The sequence below is a fragment of the Ailuropoda melanoleuca genome, chromosome 1 (assembly GCF_002007445.2).
Source record: "Ailuropoda melanoleuca isolate Jingjing chromosome 1, ASM200744v2, whole genome shotgun sequence".
Classification (NCBI taxonomy): Eukaryota; Metazoa; Chordata; class Mammalia; order Carnivora; family Ursidae; genus Ailuropoda; species Ailuropoda melanoleuca.
In genome coordinates this window covers 14821526-14841513 of record NC_048218.1, presented here as the reverse complement: position 1 = coordinate 14841513, position 19988 = coordinate 14821526, and the positions used below count along the sequence as shown (strand labels likewise).

At 41.8% G+C, this 19988-nt stretch overlaps 1 protein-coding gene across 3 annotated transcripts in view; it reads left to right on the top strand.

The window, feature by feature from the left end:
* Positions 1–2137: 2137 nt before the first annotated feature.
* MAP3K7CL (MAP3K7 C-terminal like) overlaps positions 2138–19988 on the top strand; it is a 35713-nt gene continuing 17862 nt past the window's right edge. The window contains exons 1-4 of one of the 3 annotated variants that reach the window (XM_011230933.3): positions 2138–2465; positions 2971–3024; positions 4532–4640; positions 16601–16662. In XM_011230933.3, coding sequence (XP_011229235.1) covers positions 2989–3024; positions 4532–4640; positions 16601–16662 — 207 coding nt within the window. In that variant the 5' untranslated portion in view covers positions 2138–2465; positions 2971–2988. Of the gene's footprint in view, positions 2585–2970; positions 3025–4531; positions 4641–16600; positions 16663–19988 lie in introns of all 3 variants that reach the window. The other 2 variants (XM_011230935.3, XM_034656450.1) reach the window with 2 other exon arrangements.

The window sequence follows — 19988 nt, the reverse complement described above, 5'->3', positions numbered from 1 at the left end:
TTAAGAGTCAGGCATCGTTAATGAAACAATTCCGTTGGATATTTCATACAGAGTGCATCCTAGTATAGTGGAAATAGCATGAACCCCAAATTAGAAAACCTGGATCCTATCTAGGTTCTTTATTCCATAACTGATCATTTATCATTAAGCCTGTGACTTATATTGTCCGAGTCTCAGTTTGCTCATCTGTCAGATAAGGGATGACAATATTGACCATGATTATGTTACAGGATTACAGGGAAGATGAAGATGAGATAGTGGATAAGACTCTTTTGATAAATTATAATGCTTTATGTAAGGTGATATTATTAACCATAAAATAACAACAGTAATAATGATTCCTGAAAAGATTTGCAGTTAGAAACGCAAATAGGTTTATACGTGAATGCTCTAGTTCTCTGAATCTGTGCAGCTTACTGCTGTGGATATCATAACAAATTAGCCTTTTTTTTTTTTTTTAAGTAGGCTTCATGCCCATCATGGAGCCCAATGCAGGGCTTCACAACCCTGAGGTCAAGACCTGAGCTGAGATCAAATGACTGAGCCACCCAGGTGCCCCAACAAATTAGCCTTTTATTCATTAGATCAAGACAACCTGGTGAGTCTTTTTACTTATTTATTAAACTTTTTTGGGGAGCAGTTTTAGGTTTACAGAAAAGAATGAATGAAAAGCAGGTTTCCCTATGCCTCCCAATGCTCCTTCCCACTTATTTTCTCCTAATATTCACATCTGGCATTAGTGTGGTATGTTTGTTAAAATTGATGAACCATTATAATAGATACACTATTATTAACTGAAGTTCACTGTCTGGGGTAGGGTTCACTCTTGGTGTTGTACATTTGGTGGGTTTTGGCATTTCACCATTAGAGTATCATCCAGAATAGTTTCTCTGCCCTAAAAGTCCCACCTGTTAAATCGTCTCTGCCTGTCCCCTGAACCTCTGGCAACTACTGATCTTTTTACCGTTTTCTTAATTCTGCCCTTTCCCAATGTTGCCCAGTTGGAATCATGCAGTCTGTAGCCTTTTCACATTGGCTTCTTTCACTTAATAATATACACTCAAGTTTCCTCCATGTCTTTTTGTGGCTTGAGCCCTCGTTTCTTTTCATCACTGAATAATATTCCACTGTCTTGATGTACCACAGTTGGCTTATCCAGACGTCTTGTTTGCCTTCGGGCTTTGGGTATTATGAATAAAGTGGCTATAGATACGGGGTGTAGGTTTTCGTGTGGACAGTAGTTTTCAACTCCTTTGGGTAGATACCAAGGAGTGGGGCTGCGGGATCATAGGTTAAGAGTTCGCTTAGTTTTGAGAAACTACCAAATCGTCTTCCGAGGTGGCTATGCCATCACCCATCCTTGTCAGTACTGCGTGCTGTCGGTGTTTTGGTTTTGACCATTTTCATATGCGTGTATTGGCCACTCATTGTTTTAATTTAAAATTCTCTAATAACCTGTGGGGTTCAGCAGCTTTTTATATGTTTATTTGCCATCGTACATCTTTGGTGAGGTGCCTGTTCAGATCTTGGCTCATTTTTGAAATTGGGTTGTTTGCTTTCCTACTGTTTAAAGTGTTCTTTTCATATTTAGGAGACTAGCTCTTTATCTGGTTACTTAGTTTGCAAAGACTCCTCTTCCCATCTATGGCTTGTCTTTGCGTTCTCTTAATCCTTGTTTATCTTTAATTATTTAAGCTCAACATCTTCCTCCACCTCTTTCAAAGTACTACCGACCTACAGGTTTTTGGCATTAAAGAGGACGAACAAGTCGAATGCTCCATTCCTTTTCACCACTGACTGGGTTTGCAGTCGGGTGCGTTCGTAGATGGGATCAAGTCATCAAGCCCATCAGTGGCTCCATCTCAAACCTCACGTTCTTAACCGGGATCCTTGCTGCTATCAACTGAGAGTCAGCCTGCGGTCTGTCCGAGTTGGCCGGGTCTTGCTGAGCTGATTGGAGCTGCCGGCATTTTTGCTGACTGGAGTCATGCTATCTTTGCCAGTTTGCTGGAATAGACACAGACACCGATTGGGTCACGCTGAAGACATTCCTGTCTTGTGAAGCAAGTCTGTTTGTATTTTAGGTTTGCCAGGACTAATGAATTAAAACATTTGGACTCTCCACGACTTGCTGTTTATCAATGCCTCTGACAGGAGGAGGGTTTTCTTTTGCACTTGCTTTTTCTAGAAGCATGACAACATCCTGGCGGGTGGAGAGGCAAGGAAAGGAGAGAGGGGTTGTGGAGGGAAGCGGAACAGGGAGGCCCGTGGGACGCGGGGGTCTGGGGGAGAGCAGGTAGCAGGGAGCTGCCCTGACAGCTGTCATTGCTCCTCAGACTGTCACTGGCTGCTATGCGGCAGGTGCAGCCTGCTCTCCTCCTAGGTCTTCACTCCACAGAGGCAACGACTGGCCAAGGCAGTGGCTGGCCCTGGATTACACAAGTGCAGACACTCAACTAAGTGAGGTAAGGCGACAGGTGTGAAACCGAACTAAACGCTCGGGACACCAGCAACTTAACGGCAGCTCTGTTACAGCCGAGAGGAGGAATCAGTGGTCCATTTCCCCAGGCGGTGTGATGAAAAGGCAAGTTGGTTTAGGGGCTCTCCTGGCCGACACCGTGTGGAGCTCAAAATCCACCCCACTTGGCTGCTGTCATCCTTTCTGAGACAGATGTTCTTGGTGGTGCGGAGGGGAGGGGCTCTAATGAGCTGTGTTTATCAATTTCATTTCCCCGGGCTGGAAACCTTGAGGCAAATTTCCACCTCTTGCACTTTACTTCTTGGTGCAGGAAAGCGTTGGGAGATTAGGCCAAGAGAGGGGCGCTTTTCATCCTTAGATGTTAGGATAAAATGGGTTGGTGATGGGACAGTGCTTAACAATGAGAATTTTTCTCTTAGCTACAACTTTAAGGGGTTTTTAAAAAAATTGTTTGTTTTGTTAAATTTGAGACAGTCTGTTCTATTCCCTAGGAACAGGTGGCTAACAAGATGGTTGATTCTAAGCAGAGGAGACTACACAGAAATGTATGTCAGAGCTAAGATAAAACAAACCCTGAGTCAAGTAACAGCAATTTTATATTACCCTTTTCTTAAGTTGAATGTTTCATGTTATTACTTTTTTCTAACTTAGAAGGACATGACTCGGAGTGCTTTATGGTTCATTGCTATTTGTGGTTTTAAATGAATGGGCCAAATATGATTCTAACTGGGTGAATAAACAGCTGCTGGGTTTTCTCCAAGGCTATACTAGGTGTTTAATATAAGCTTGTTCTCTTTTCATGTACCAAGTAGGATGATTCCATATGTATGTATGTCTAAATATACGTGTGTGTGTGTGTGTGAGTGTGTGTGTATGCATTCAAGTTTGCTCTATAAATAAGTGTAAAAACAAAATTCAGTGTTCTAGACACTATTTTTAGATACAAAGAAGTTATGGGAAAGAGTCGGAAACCTTGCTCTGAGAAAACGTCCTTCTAAACAGTTCCCAGAAACTTGCTGAGGATGCTTAAAGAGATGATTTATATTTTGCCATTTTTAGAGATGTTTTCCTAAAAATATCACTCAGGGCTTTTGGTTTACTGTCTACATGAGAGGGAAAGTAGAGAGTTTAGGGATGCATGATTAAAAATAGAAAAGTTGCACGTATGTATTTAAATAATGAAGATATCATGTATTTATAACAGTATCTTTTCCTTAGTTCCATTGAACAAAAATTATCAAATATCTTGGTTAAAATGTATTTGGGCTAAATTCTATTATAACAAGGAAATATGCATGTATTTTTGCCCATCCCAACTCATCTGTAGGATGTTTTTCCATTCATTCGCTCTTAGTTTATTAATGATATGGTACAGATACATTAGAACGTCAATAGGATGTCTTTAAGTTCTGTCTTTTGCTTGTATCATACATTGTTAAGAAGTACAACCTGATAAATGTTTGATAGATTTGCAAGTAGTTAATTAGATATTTAATGCACATGATATTCGTAATATAACTGTGGGATATTTTACAATAGTCTTTGGTATTCTTGAAGTGGTCCCTGATACTCATTCTTTATTGCTTATTCTTTATCACTCAATAATTCAGATCAATAATTCACATCCAATTTTGGCTTTTGAGAGTGACAAGTTAATTTAATACGAAGTTGTCCGATGTCCCATTAGGACATCTTTATCCTCCTCACTTAAAAATAAAGCACTATATAAGACCTTGAAGGGCCAGGGTTGGACTGGTCAGTGTGCAGGGATACTAAAAAAGGGAAGTGGGTGGAGATTTTTCTCCATCTTGTATATTTTATTCTGGATATATATTTCCAAAACAAGTTTTGTTTTTTTTTTTATAAGCCAGAAAAAGAATTTTAAATGGGGCAGGTGAAATACTTTCCATGTAGGGAAAGAAAGCTAGGAACTGGGAGTATCTTCAAAATAAGAAAGTAATGGTTACTAACTTTCCCTCCAATTTCCAAGATCCTCTGAGTATTTGAGGGATGACTTGGGTAAGTGACAGTGACTCTCTCTTGTCCTTGCAGCTGGAAGACCCAGGGGAAGGCCAAGGCTCAGGTGCCCACATGATCAGCACAGCCAGGGTACCTGCGGATAAGCCAGTACGCATCGCCTTCAGCCTTGATAATGCCTCAGGTACGCTCTGCACCCAGGGAGAGGGCCACCTCCCTGCCCATCACTGCTTTACTGTCATGTTTTCCTGCTCCACACAGGCTGTTTAAAAATGCATGCCTGGCATGACCTAATGATGGGGCGTATGATTTTTCATCAAGCATTGCTGGAGGGTGGCTTCCAGAAATGCCTCTGGTGATGCTTCCCCCCACCTCCCATCCTCTGGTTGTCTTAGCACATTTCTCCTTCCTTTTTACTTTCCTCATTTAACTTTCTTTTATTATAAAATTCCTGGAGCTATAACAATTTCTAATGATTCCAATGTATGTCATCATTGAAACTGTGTGAGGAGACGTTTATTAAAGTGCTGGCAGTTGGTTAGGTGATGTAAAAATATCACTGTCCTGGTTCCAGCAGCATTTCCTGGAGCCTGAGTTCCAAATGCTGGTTTCTCACTGGTGCTCCCACACTTCCGGCTGCACAGTGTTCAGCCAGAGTGATGAACAGGACAGGTGAGGCAGACCCTCTTGAAATAGTAAGGTCTGAGGTGAGGCTGCCATACTTAGAGCCCTTTGTCATGACTCCCTTCAGTGACCTCTTAACACACATATTGAATTACACCACCTATGATGGGGACCTCAGGTGGTGTGAGGTTGCAGACGTGAGGGAGGGAATGCTTGGATCTCTTTCACTGGCATCAGCCTTGGCTCTCAGTCTGTCATCTGTTAAAATCCGTAATCACATGCTCAAACAACATTACCGTTTCAACCTTGCGTCTTTTGAGGGCTAATTCTGCATGCCTATCTATCAATCAGTCAGTCATCTATTTTTCTTCCTACTCTGCCCATGTAGAGGTAATGTTTTAAGAAGTAATAATTGAGAAGAAGCAAGTTTATCCCTAAAATAGTGCAAAGCAAGGATCTGGGCTCTGTGAAGATTGACATTACACAGCCAGTTCCGGCTTTACTCTACCAAGTGATTATGGTGGTGGCACATCTGTGTCCGTTTTCTTGGACTGTGGAGCCCCCAGTGGAGGATTTGTTCTAGAGTAAGAAGAGGTGAAGCCTTGCCTCTTCATCATCTGTCTTTCAACTCTCTTCCCATGGCCTGCTGTTATCCTGTATGTCCACTCAGGGGTTGCCTTGAAACACCTTGGGGAAGGGAAATCCTCCCAAAAGGCAAACCAATCTATTCCAACAAAGAAATGACAACTAACATTATTTGCATTTCTCTTTTGTATTAGGCATTCATATGTATTATTTCAAATCTTTAATCATGCAATGTAGGGGCGCCTGGCCGGCTCAGTCGATAGAGCATGCAACTCTCGATCTTGGGGTTATGAGTTGGAGCCCCACGTTGGGTGTAAAGATTACTTAAATAAGTAAGTAAATATTAAAAGAAACAACAATGCAGTGCAGACATTGATATTGCCAATATGAAGACACAGAGCTTGAGGTCCAGAGACTGCGCTGTTAGTAGGTAACAGAGTTATGATTTAAATGCAGGTTTCTAGGCTGATGAATCTGAACTCTATTATTCTATATCGCTACTCTAAAAAGAAAAAGGAAAGCCCCTCCTGTTCTTCTGAATTTCATAAATGTAAGATTTTCAGGAATAGTTCACGCTTGAATGGCTAGATTTCAAGACAGATACATGTAAGCCTCTAAAAATAAGGAGAAAGAAGTATAATTTACTACCTGTGATCATGTCCCACTTGAGCAGAGCAAGTCTTGTTATGATCAGCCGTCTTACAATTTCAGTATATAAAGCTTATTTATTCCAAGCAATATTATTATAATTTTGGATGAGACAAATAAATGTACTGTTTCCTTTCTTTAATTAATTAATTAAGACTGTATTTATTTTTGTGAGAGAGAGAGAAAGAGAAAACCTGCATGAGCAAGGGGGAGGGGCAGAAGGAGAAGCAGACTCTCCACTGAGCAGGGAGCCCGATGCGGGGTTCCATCCAAGGACCCTGGGATCATGACCTGAGCCAAAGACAGACGCTTAACCATCTGAGCCACCCAGCAACTCTCCTCATCTTTATTTTAACAGAATTTAATTTATATACAAAAAAGAGCCATGGAGAGGTGACTCTTGATCTTTGGACTGCGTAAGTAGAATCTTCCTTGAAATACAAGATATACAACTTGTCATCAATTTGCCACCATCCTTGGAATGATATCGGCCCCTGACTAGGAGCTCTTGTATGTTTTTTTAATCAGTCAATTTTTATTGATTCATTCTAGTCTTTCAAATATCCCAAGAATGTCCACTTTTGAAATTCATGTTTTTTAATACAATGGCTTCAAAAAGGGGTTGTCATTTATTTCAAGTAATTCCTACTCTCTAGTTCCACAAAAAGATGCTTGGGAAGATTTATAAAGAAACTGCTAAAATTAAAAAAAATTTTTCCCTATGATCTATGTGTCCTCATAGCTCTAAAAAGGCATCTAACTAGAGAATCCAAGGCAGGGGTGGGTTTCTGTGTTTCTCAACCTTTCTTAAAATAATGACCTGAGAGCACTCACCAAAAATACGCTTTCCAAGGCCCTTCTCCTGTGTATTCTGGGGCAGCAGGGACAGATGGAGGCCTCACAATCTGTATTTCTGCATGCATACGAAGTTGTGAGTGTGCAGAAAGATGCTTTGCAGATATTTGGAGACACTCCCTCTGAATTCTTGAGTAAGGAGCCTGTGAAGTGTCACACTGAGTAACACTTGCCATCACGCACACTGTGCATGCCTTTTGAATTCCAGTGCATTCTAGACCACACATTTAGGGGGAAAACAAAGGCAAACATCCTAGATTTCCATAGCAAACAGGGCAACTAAGATGGAATTTTGGGAAGTAATTCCATATTTATGGACTTATTGTTGAGAGGTAAGCAGAGTCCATGAGAAAAGAGACATCTTTGCCTGTTAATATGAATTTATTCATTTCTTACGAGCCTACCGCAGTGCTCATTCCTTTAGTTATATTAGGTGTTTTTTTTTTTTTGCATATTTTTCTGAGATGATTTGGTGTAGAGGTCACGGACATAGGGCTTTAGAGTCCTCAAGACGTGGTTTCTAGACCCATCTTCATCACTATTTGTGTGATCTTGGGTAAGTCACTCAATTTTGCTGAACTTCAGTTTCCCACAAGATGTAAATAGTGATAATTCACACAGTGGTGGTAAGAATTAAATAAGACTATACAGGTAAAGCATTTAGCATAGTGCTTGACACAAATTAAGGACTTGACTGGTCCTTGTACTTATGATAATTGATTCTGGCATATTAAGAAAAACATAAACATCTTAAGCAGTTTTATGTCCCACCTACATCTCCCACATCTACTTAATGTCAAGAGAGAGTTTATAGTATAACTGGCCTGAGATTATTTAGAGACTGGTTATGCAATTGACAGATTTTGGGTATCCCTGCCTCTTCTCTTATCAATTAGCTGAACTTAGTGTCTATGCTTTAGCACTGTACCAAAGGTGGGTGAGATGTGCAAACGTGAAGTATGGCACGATCCCTCCTATGGGTTTCATAAGGCAAAGAGAGTTGGGGAAAAAATCTGTGTCACCCAGAGCAGATGGGAACAGCTTCTTGGGAGATGTGATAAGCAACCTGCTCTTGGAGATGGGTTGGGTATTGAAAGGCAGTGTAAGAAAGGTGTCATCTCTGGGTACCAGGCACAAAAATGGGGGCTATACAATTTTTAACAATTCTTCCTTTTCCTTCCAAACAGAAAGGTTGAGCAAAACCTAAGAGGAAGAGCATGATATATTCATGAAATAGTAAAATTCTTGTCAACTGGAGCAGAGGTCTGAAGGGTGGAAGAGTGGCATATCATTTAACGAGCTCTGCTTTGAGCTCTACCTTGACTCTCTGTGTACATAGCAATGGACTAGCATTAACAATATAATCTTAAAAGTTTAACAACAAAGTTTGGATTTGATCACAAACAAATGTCAAAAGTTCTTGAACAAGGGAGTGATAGGATGAAAATGGTAAATGTTCGATTGGTAGAATAGCCTGGAATGTGTAGAGATGAGAGAATGGAAGAGGCTTTTTGTAATGGCACAGAGACAAAATACTGAGTACCTGGATCAGACGACAGAATGGAATGCCTGAATTCAGAGTACATTATGAAGAGAGGGTTGAAAGGACTCGGTGACAGACTGGCTCTGGATGGGGAATTGATCATGGTTTATTGATAGCAGAATGTGCCACATGACTCCAAATAGACCGTGGACCTCCAGGGGCTTAAATACAGGAAGCAAGTTTTTAGGGGGGGAGAGAAAGCCCTTTAAAAGACAATCACCTCTTCTAGCCTATCATCAGAACCCTTGATTAAGTAACACTGAGTTAACCACAGTTCCTGGAGGCAGCAATGACTATTTTTAATAAACTAATGATGTGATGACCTTACTTCTAAACTAGGAATTCCAAAGAGTTAACTTTCTAAATTGGGACATTCGTGGGGTTAGTTTTCCCAATAGAAAATATGCAGAAGAGAAACATGAATCCCATCTCTTGGGTTATTAGCGAATCACTGGCTCTTCTCCAGTTGGAGAGAATTTAGAGTTGGACTGACATGAGGATTTCATGTTCATTACTTGAGAGTTTTCTTTATTTCAGTCAAGCTATAAAATCTGCCACACTCAAGTGTGAATTTAGACCTTGGCTTTGGGGTTCTTTTTGTTGTTGTTGTTAAGTTTTTAGGGTTTTTTTTCTTTTCTTTTTCTTTTAGAAGGAGTCAAGGATGCTAGTAGTATCAGCCCAAGCTGGTAGCTTTCAAAATTTGTTTTTAAAAAATTATTTCAAGCTATTAGAATTTTTCATATCTGGGCATGAATTAATCATATGACATTTAGTTAAAAAAAAAATCCAAGACCCGTTTTGTCGATGTCTCTTCCAAGTATTACTGTTCTCCTCACATACCAGGGTGTTCGTGTAGCAGTGGGAATCACGGGAAGCAGCTGAAATAACGTTGAATCTAATATCCCTGGACTTTGTGTGAGTGTCGAGGGTGCACGTGCACAAAATGTTCTCAGCCAAATCATGACGCAGGTGAAGTGTCTCTTGTCATTATTGCTTTCCTTCAACCTTTTCTACCTTTGGTACCTTTGGGTCTTATTTCCCTCTCCCTCCTCAGGGCCCTAATGTTCCTGTCTTCTCTTCACTCCATGCTCTGAATCCTTGTTCTCTGGAAAGATTCTGGAAAACCTCATCTACACTAAGCATTAAATGAATGTATATTGAGGATTACTTTAAAAAAAAATCTCTCAAGCTGTTTTTTGTTTTTTTGCTTTTGTTTTTGTTTTTTGCATATCCACAGAGGAAATGGTAGGAAGTCAAGGGTTAAAGATCCCCCTGGAATTTTGCCAGCCAGTGAAGGGTGAGGATGGCCTTTGGGAGAATAGGGGTTCAGGGAGCCTTTTTGAGCTCTTTCAAGTCACCTTTCCTAACTCTGACCCTACCTCCAAAGCTGTCTCAGCACGCTGGGACAACAAGCGGTCAAAATCCCTCATAGGTCCAGTGGGAGTGTGGGGGAGGGGTCTCCTATATTTACATCTTTTACAAAGCATCGAGTTGAGAACCATAGTAGAAACGTAATCATCAAATACTATAAAATCAATAATACAATATCTGTAACCACTTTGAGTTTGTTATTCCGATATTAGATGAAGGTCCTTTGAGATACAGCTGGACTTACTTGTTGATATCTGTCGCTTAAGGCCACAAGGGCTGGAAGGGAAGTCATTGTTTATGATTAAATGCTTTTACTTATATCATCTCATCAGTTTAGACTGGCAACAACTCTGCAGGAAGATGTCATTATACCCATTTTACAGATGTGGACCGTTGGCTAAGGGAGGTTAAGGAACTTGCCTCAATCAAGCAGTTAAGAAGTAGTAGGAAGGGGTTCAAAGCTGGGCCCTTGGGGCTGTTTTTGCTTGATGACCCATTTGAAGGTAGGGGCCGTGTAATGAGAGAGAGGCATGATTGTTTCTGACGGCAAAGAGCTTCCACAATCGTCGTGGGAAATGGTGGAGATGGGTTAGTTCTGATATGTTTTTATAGAGCAGGAAAGAGGAAAAGTAGAAGTAAGTTTTATTTGGTGGTACGCTGAGAAATAAATATACCTCCAACTGACTCTTTTTGGAGCAAATGTTTCTGGGCAAATATGTTATAAGCTAAATAAGTAAAAATATTCTTACAAAAGAATACATTGGTAAGATTTAGAAACTCATAGCTATAATAACAGTGGCTAGAGGAATGTTTCTGAGAAGCATAAAACCTGTCCTTAAACTGAATCAGGTCTCTCTGTGTGGAGAAAGGTCATTCAGTCTGTTTCATGTACGATCGTTTTTTTTTTCTTTTTTTAAGATTTTATTTATTTATTTGTCATAGAGAGAGAGAGCACAAGCAGGGGCAGCAGCAGGCAGAGGGAGAAGCAGGCTCCCTGTTGGGCAAGGAGCCAGATGTGGGACTCGATCCCAGGATCCTGGGATCATGACCTGACCTGAAGGCAGACGCTTAACTGACTGAGCCACCCAGGCGCCCCTCGATGTATGATCTTGTTTGTAGGTACTGGCTGAGGTGTCATGATGACTACTATTAATTATAAAGAACTGGCAATCTGCGAGGTGTCATATGGAATCGCTGTCTGTATCCATATCCATGTCTGTACTTTCAATTTGATGGGCCCTGAAAATCCAATGTGTATTAAAGGTTCACATGTCCAGTGTTTAACAAGCAGGAAGCAAAGTTTTAAAAAGCTTTTGATGTGTCTCTAAATGATGTGATGCTCTAATAAGAACCAAAGTATACAGATATTTTTAAAAAGTTTTTTTGGTATATTTGTAATGTGAGTTGGCAGCCTTAGATCACTTATTTCTAAAAATAAAATATGAATCTTGATTTAGATTTAAAATAAAATACCCAAAGACCTTTCATGCATATATTAAAAAAATTTTTTTTGCAATATTTCATATAGAAAGTGTTTGCTTTGATAGGGAAGTAAAAGGGAAACCCTTCTTAAATTCAGATTTAAATGAAGAGAGAAAACCCAGGACACCTGAGGTTGTAGCTGCACCAGGGAAATCTCTCATAACCGTCATGGGGAGACAAAGTAACCAGAAACAGTGATTCTCACCCTGCCTACTGTCTGTATTACTTAGATGAGGAATAATACCTCTAACCCCCACCATCATACACATACTCTCATATGCACACATCCACACGCAAGTGCTTGCCCCCCATTACCCTTTAGTTGGGTTTATGCTGAAAAGGAATGGAAAGTAAGCTCAGTTATATTAAGCATTTGTTATTATCCCTGATTATTTCCTAGGCACCAGGCTTTAGGCTGAATGAATTGACACATGCATTCCTTCACTAATAATTTTTTGAGACAGGAGAGGAGAAACCAAGTCTCAAAGAGATGATGTTGATCGTCCACGTTAAAAAGTGGCTGAACTGAGCCCTACAGAATGTGGACTAACCCACCGTGTCTTGAGTGGTTTCACAGTTTCAGGAACATTTTTGTATGAACCTTGGCACTGTAACCATTGCCCAAACCCACCTGCCTCCTGAGTGTCAGTCTGCTCTTGGTGCCCCAAACGATGGTCTCCAGGACACCAGTGGGCAGGACAGCTGCATAATTTGTGGAGTCACAGTACAAAAACCCAGGGCTACTTGTCCAAGAATTTCAAGTACTCTCGCTGGAGCATTACACCAGGAGCAGGGCCCACCTGGGGGAAGGGCTCTGTGTGTCTGCGCGGACACATGCCCATGGGGCCAGCTCTGACAGCAGAAAATGCAGTCAGATGGAATGGATTCTGGGCAGGGGTGCCTGTTGAGTTTCTGGTTGGGGAGTGGGGTGGGGCTTGGGAATGTCTTCTGAGCGTGGCTTTTCTCTGTCATTATCTTTGTGGAAACCTAAACTCTTCCCACCAAGGATTTGCCCCCAGGTATGCCCGGGTTGGAGAGCCCAGTGGAAGGGGGAGATAACGGATCCCAAAGTCCAGTCAAGACGTTGACTAGAACAGTGGTTCTCAAATGGGCATGGCAGTGAGGTTTTCTTGGTGTGTGTTTGCTTTTGTCTCTAAAGCTAAATTTATCCATTATAATGGACAACTCTTCTATGATTATGTTTGTCTTAAGATTTGGGGGCTAAAATGTTCTGTCATAAAGAGATACTAACGATACATGGTAGTGGTTTGAGTCATCTTCACTAGCTGAATAAAAAGTTGGACACGCTAAGGCATGATTCCCAATGTTCTGAGGAATATTTCACTGTCTCATGAAATACAAAGGTCAGGAAGCCCATGGACCAGAAAGTGAAGAAGGGCAGGGTACACCCCTGAGTCTTATGAGACGCCTTTCCTTTGTTGGGGCCCTTGTCCTTTGCTCTACACTGAGTCCTGGACCAGATGATGGCTCAGCCCCGTCCAGCTGCGACATTCTCTGAAAACTCTGACCACATAGCTCTCATAGCTAAATAACAGTGAAGTTTTGGATTACAGACTCAGTGGGTCCCACTTATCTGATTCACGGAGAAACACAGAGAAGACAACGTAAGGAAATCTGAAACAGAATAACCACAAAAGCAACTTAACAGCTGCTCTGTAGATGCTGAGACGAGCCCATCATGAAATGTACTGTGGCATGTCATAATGGTCGGGATGCCGATAAGAAAGTTCTATCTTAAGTACCATTGACTTAGTCATGTTGTTTGGCAAAACAGGCAGTGAACATCTGCTTATCAAAAAAAAAAAAAAGCCCTTTAAATTCTTTTCTTTATATTTCGTTCTTTAAAAATTCCTTAGCAAACATTTTGCTTGGTCCATTAAAGCCCACAGGGGCATTTTGAAAAATGAAGCCGATGAATTATTTTTTAAAATATTAATACATTAAAAAACATGATAAAGTGATTTGGCAATTTAGCAAGAGCCTGAGTCCCTGCCTCGCACATCATAGGCATTCAATGACTATTTGGCAAATAAATATATCTTAATAAAAATGTACTTGCATTCTGATTTTGTCGTATGATAAGCATAGCTACTAAGTCCTCTCCTTTAAAAACAAAGCCAAATTTCCCACAGAGGGGGTCCTTGCAAAGCTACTGTACAATGCACTTTGTGCTTCTGAATTGTCAAAACAAACCTAACGGCTCTCAGGAACTCTGATCCAATGTCACTGTCAAAATGTTTTACAACGATTTGGCCAAATGTTGGTGGAACAGCTGTGCTACTAGTCTGCCTGAATCATTTTCCTTCTTTCCTTTGGGCCCAATCCTGTGATTCATCATTCTGCTTTTAGAATACTTGCCTATTTTTAAAACCAGTCAAAGAAGGCAGCCACTGTTTGAAAGTAAACACACCGCACACCAACTCAGAGCAGCTTTGCAAGCCCTGAAATTTCTGGCCGGCAGGGATGCCAGTGGAACCAGATGGCATCAGGCAGTGAAATGCAGGACTGGCTTTCAGACTCGGTAGTCTCCTTACATCTGTCTTTGGTTTTCTTATTTCCGCTGCCATTTCCCACTTGGATTAATCCAACATGAATCATTCTTTAACCAAAGTCTTATCTTTATTTTGCTTGTCATGACCACATCCGTTACAAGTTTCTATGTCAGTGAGTTCGACTTTTTTTTTTTTTAATTCAAGAAATCCAATACTAAACTTTGTCCTCAAAGTTATCAGCATGCTTACCTATAAGGCTTGACTATAGATGATGTAGATTTCTGTAACGTACTTCATTATCCGGGTCATACCAGTATTGGCTGTTTACTTTACTATAGTAAAGCAATTGAATAACTTGCTTCCTCTTTTTTATAATGAAGCAGGCAGGAGTGTGACTTCACAGGCAGCAAAGTGGCTTAAATCCCAGGAAGCCTCGAGCTCCCTTCCTGGCTGTCTTTGAGGATTCTGGAAGGCACTGTCTATTCTGGTACTTTACAGAAGTGGTTTCTCCTTCTAACGAGTGCCTGTTCGTCTATGACTATTAGGGTTGGGATGTCAGTGTATAATATGTTCCCATTTACCCGTGCCAAGTTGTTCCGGCCTTGAACTCAATGAACTGACATAATCATGATGTCTGGGTTATTGATAGTTTATTGAAGTAAATTGAAATGTGCCTTAGACCCACATCCGTTTTACCAACTGTAGGTTTCATAATGAAGGCTACCTGTAAAGGGTCAGTAGCAACACGTGAATATTTCTGCCTTTTGTCCAGGTTTTTGCAGACGAAGGGGGACTTGGAAAGCCACAGTATCTGGCAGAAGTTGTCATTCTGGGTAGGAAGAGAGCACTCAGAGGGCCTCGCGATTAGATCTCCTTGTGTCCTCTTGATTCAGTCCTCCAGCCGGCAGCAAGGGTCTTGGGAAGAGTTCCCCATTTCTACTTGCTCTGTGAGGCTGAACAGTGTTGGTAAACCCGTGGGCATCCATCGTCCGGCATAGGCACCAGAAAAAGTGGATTCAAATTTGGTGATGCCTTATCATTGCCTTAAGCCACTTTTACACGGGAGTATTATTACCCGACTCTTGACTAAAATACACCAGAGGCTGCTAACTGCTGTGGCCCTTGAGGCGTTTGGCAGAGGCAAGTACTGTCCTGGGTTGAATTATCTTTCTGGTAATTATCTTTGATGCCTTCAAAGAATTGTAATGCTTAGAAGCCAGCAGCCCCTTGCGTGCTGCATTTTATTCTGGGCTATGCTATCAGTGAGTAGGGCAAGGACACTTGGTTCTGCGTTGGGTATGGCCCATAGCACGTGCTCTTGTTCAAACAGAACAGCACATGTTTATAAACAGGTTTGGTCATGATAGTGAGAACATAAAAGCCATGAACTTTCCTTTCTTTGTTACGATGTANGAGGGGACTTGGTTCTGCGTTGGGTATGGCCCATAGCACGTGCTCTTGTTCAAACAGAACAGCACATGTTTATAAACAGGTTTGGTCATGATAGTGAGAACATAAAAGCCATGAACTTTCCTTTCTTTGTTACGATGTAGAACAGATTCAGTTTTTAAACTATTCTTTTATACTCTTCTGTCTTATTCTCATAGTCATCTGTCCCAGGGTAGGTGTTGTCCACATGGAGGGGATGGGAATGAATGGCCTGGCAGGGCCAGAGTCCGCCTGGGCACACGAGGCTCTGCTGACAAAGGGCTGTCCTCTAGCAGTGCTGCTGGATCACAGTATGTTCTCAAAGACATTTGGGGGAGATCTGGATATTTTAGGCCAAACTCCTCTCAGGTTTCCTCGGATGCTTCTGAGAACATCTTTTGATCCAGCAACACCTGCCTATTGCCAGTCGGTTTAAGGCAGTTGAGGACAGAGTGGCCACGGCTCTCTTTGCTCAGGCTCACCCACATCAAGGCAGTGCACTGGGCCTCAGGTGGGGACTGCTGCCTGCCGTGCAGGGAAGGACCACTGTGACTGGGTTGCTGCCTGTTACCCGCAGGAACCTGGAACGAGGCTCTGGGTAACTGCTGGTGGTGGTGGTTTGTGGTAAGGACATCAAAGCTTGCCATGTTAAAGTCACTCAGAGGAGAACTTCTATGTTTCACTAACACATTCTCCTGTCCCATTGAGGTTGTTCTGCTCACCTCATTAGCACCTTGTTAAAGCACTTTCCTGCATACCAGGAAATCTGGTTTTGGCTACCCTCAGAATATGGAGGACAAGCAGTGCTTCTGAATTGTGGAGCTGCCAGACTGAACAGTTGGGGGTTCGGATATTTGTTTGCAAAATTTTGGCCAGGCCAGCTATGCTCTCCAGGCTTCTGGTTATACCAGAAATGAACAAGATTGCCTTCTGCATTCCCTGTGTCCTCACCTGCGGTGGGAACGAGCGATAAGAATACTTGCAGCAGTATATACTGATGATTTAATTGTAGAAGTCCAAAGATGGTGGGAGCAGTACACCTCCCAAGAGAGAAAGAGCTCTACAATGAAGAATCCTTTTATTTTCATGTTCTAGATGATACACCTCCTGAAGACGCCATCCCTCTGGTCTTTCCAGAATTAGACCAGCAGCTACAGGTAAGGGTATATCCAAAGTCTTTCCTTTTTCCTCCTTAGCTTCATGAGATACAGTGAATGGACAAGTGGCCTCATTGAGAAAAGACTGACGTGGAGACAGAGCGGGGAGTTTTCAAGTCATCAAGCCTTCCACTTCTAGAGCTCCAAAGTCATGCAACTCACACGTAACGTCCCTGTCTGGGTATCTGGCGATAGCACGAGAATATCAAAAATTTACAGCGTAAGCAAGCTCCTACTTTTAAGGACTTCTGGAGCCTGGGAACAGGGCTGGTCCCTGCCCTCCTTTGCAGGGAATGTCTCTATGCACTGGTGGCTCATTTCGAATTAGTGATTTAATGATAAAGTGTGCAGAGGTGACTTGTCGTGGGCGGGGGTGGAGGTGGAGAGGAGGCTCCAGAATAATCTTCCTTTCTCTCCTCCACCCCCAACTCCTCCCCAGTCCTCTGACGACAACTTTCAATAGAATGTAATGATTTTAACTTAAACGTTCCGATACTGTCTGGTTTGACCCATGAGAAAACTATTTTGTGTGCGTAGTTTACGGATGATCTATCAAAGAGATCCCATTTTAGTACACCAGAATCATTCTAAAGGAACTAACTTATGACATTTCAATTTTCTTTAGATGACATATGTTGATTCCAGGCAAAGATGGGTTTAGGAAGAGTTTCTTCCCGAAAGTCCTGGGTACTAGCCATGGGTCAGACGTGCTCTTGAATACCTCACTTTGTAGTCACACTTAGACAAATCTAATAGGGGTCTAGAATCCTGCACATGGACATTTACTTAGTCACTACTTTTTTTTTTTTCTCTCTCTATGTATTGATTTTGAAAAACTTTAGGTGGGGTCTATAACCTCTACGTCCTATTAGGTCTGATGTCCGCCATTGTCTTACACCCGGAAGCTTTTCCCATTGGCGGATGTGACTGGTATCCCGAAGTCTTTCACATTTGGGACCCCTGGTCCTGAATAGCCCTCAACAGAGGTGGGAAGAACCAAGCATGAGCCCTTGTGCAAACCAAGACAATGTCCTTTTTGGTTGGTTCCGGTTCTGATCTCAGTACCCGGCACAACTGAGTTAAAAAAACCTGGAAGTAGCCAGGTCAGATCTGAAGAGCTGGTGTTTCAGTACTGGAGTGGTGTCTAAAAAAAAATCAACCCAGCATGACTCAGGTGTGACTAGGTTTCTTGGAGGAGGAGTCCTTCTTACCTCTGCCACGGTCCTGGGTGCTGTCACAACCCTCCAACAGAGAGCCCGCTCAACAGACTGGTATCTGTTATGCAGAGATGCCTGAAGGGTGGCCAGCAGGTGGGAGGGTTATGCTGATCACCACAGATGTCAAAGGACAGCTCTGTTCTCCTCTAAAATTTCCTCTGAAGCTCTCAGCTATCTTATCTCCACCTTCTCTTGCCCCCCCACTCAGGGTCTCCAGCCCAGCTCCCCCAGTGCCCAATAACTAACATACCCTGAGTATCGCTTTCTGTCACCATGGGGAATGAGTCCGCTCTCCGTCTGCATTCCTGTCTGGTGTGCTCCGTCACACACACAACTGTCCCGATTTGATTCTGTCCTCACAGAAGGGAAGATGCACATGCTGCTGGTGGTATAATTGGGATTATAAGAGAAAAACTAGATTCTCTCCCCCGCCAGTCCCAGTTTTTTTTTTTTCCTTTATTTTACTGTCACCTCAAAGTTGTTTTATTATCATGGGAGTTAGAGGAAAATAAGGAATATACATGTTTTGGAAATGAAACAGTCAAAACATATCTAGGTTCTGGTTCCTCTGTCAAACGATGGATCATTAATTCTACTTTTTTGGTATTGACAATTTTTTTTTTTTTTTTTTTTTTTTGCCTTTGGGAACATTAATGGTCTTCCCTGATTCACAGATCTTTCTTTACAATTCTCTAGGCAATTTTTCAATTAGAGCATCGCAAGATGCATTTGGATTTTATGGTTTTAATTCCATTTGCCATATATATTAGAAATTAGGTCTATTTAATTACTTTAATCCAATGAGACTATTTCATCTTCATTGATCCTTAGTGAGATAAGCCATTGAGAGGCTGCTTTCTGGCTCATGGGTTTTGAACCCCCCCATCCTCTACCCTTAAAATATGGTATCTCTTTACATCTTCATGAATGGAGGGAACATTCCCAGCTTCACACCTTAAATCACTTAAGTGAGTGCCTGTTGTAGGGTGAAGGATATGATCAAGTTTGTTATAAACATTTACCAGTTGTCCATGTCCTAACCATTTGGTTAGGGTCGCCTCTGTCTGGGGCTGCAGGCTGCTACCTTTATTCTGTCCTCCAGGGCATGAAGGGCTCAAAAACAATGTGGTGAGAGGGGAAAGCTAACACAGAAAATGACATCTAAAAGCAGATTCTTCTTTCCGTGCTTAGCATAAGCGTATACATTTAAGCCATTCTGCAGCAGGAAGTCTCTGTATTGAAAGCAATGAAAATGCTTTATGTAGGAAAGGAGCAATCCATTCTGGGGAGCAGGCCATCTTCACAGTCAGTGTCATGTGCTTTCATCACATAGTAATGGCTCTTGGAATTTTACCCACCATCATAATCCTCTAAGGAAGAATAAAAGTTAGGTTACAAAGGCACGCGAGGTGCCTTGTGGTTGTCACTATTTGCTCGAGGATAAACTGACTCTTGATTAACTCTACAGGACCCTTAAAAACGTGCCAAATGAAAAACAAATGATGCCAGGTGATTATTGCCCGCCCTACTCTCTGCATAGCCTCGGATTTAAATCCCACTGTGCACACTGAGTATTGCTAGGCAAGTGACGCTTCCCTGCAAATAATCTCATTCGAGCCTCGCCATAACTGTGTAAGCTAACTATTACGTCTCCACTTCAGGGATGAGAAACCTGAGGTCAAATTGTGGTCTGAGTACATTTGCTATTTCCGCCTCGATCTTGGACTCCACATCTCGGTCGCTGTCTTTCCCTTACAGCTTTCGGGAAACCTAGGGACTGCTTAAATTACTTCGATAGGTAGAGGTTTTTTGTTTTTTGTTTTTTTTTAGTTTCTGGTTTGTGAGGTTGCCATAATGGGGCGATAGCACAGCCTTGTAAAACCGGTTCTGACTTTCTGATATTCATTACGCATTCTCGTGTTGTTTATAAAATGCAGCTACAAAGTAGCTCTTCAGTGGATACTCTCTCACCAACTTGACCCCCTAGATTTTTCTGTTGCTTTGCCAAGAATGTGGACATGTTGCAGCATGTAATTCGTGGTGCTTCTATTTTCACAGAAGCTCAAAAAAGCCCTGTGCAAGAATAGCCGTGACAAACATTTCTCTTGA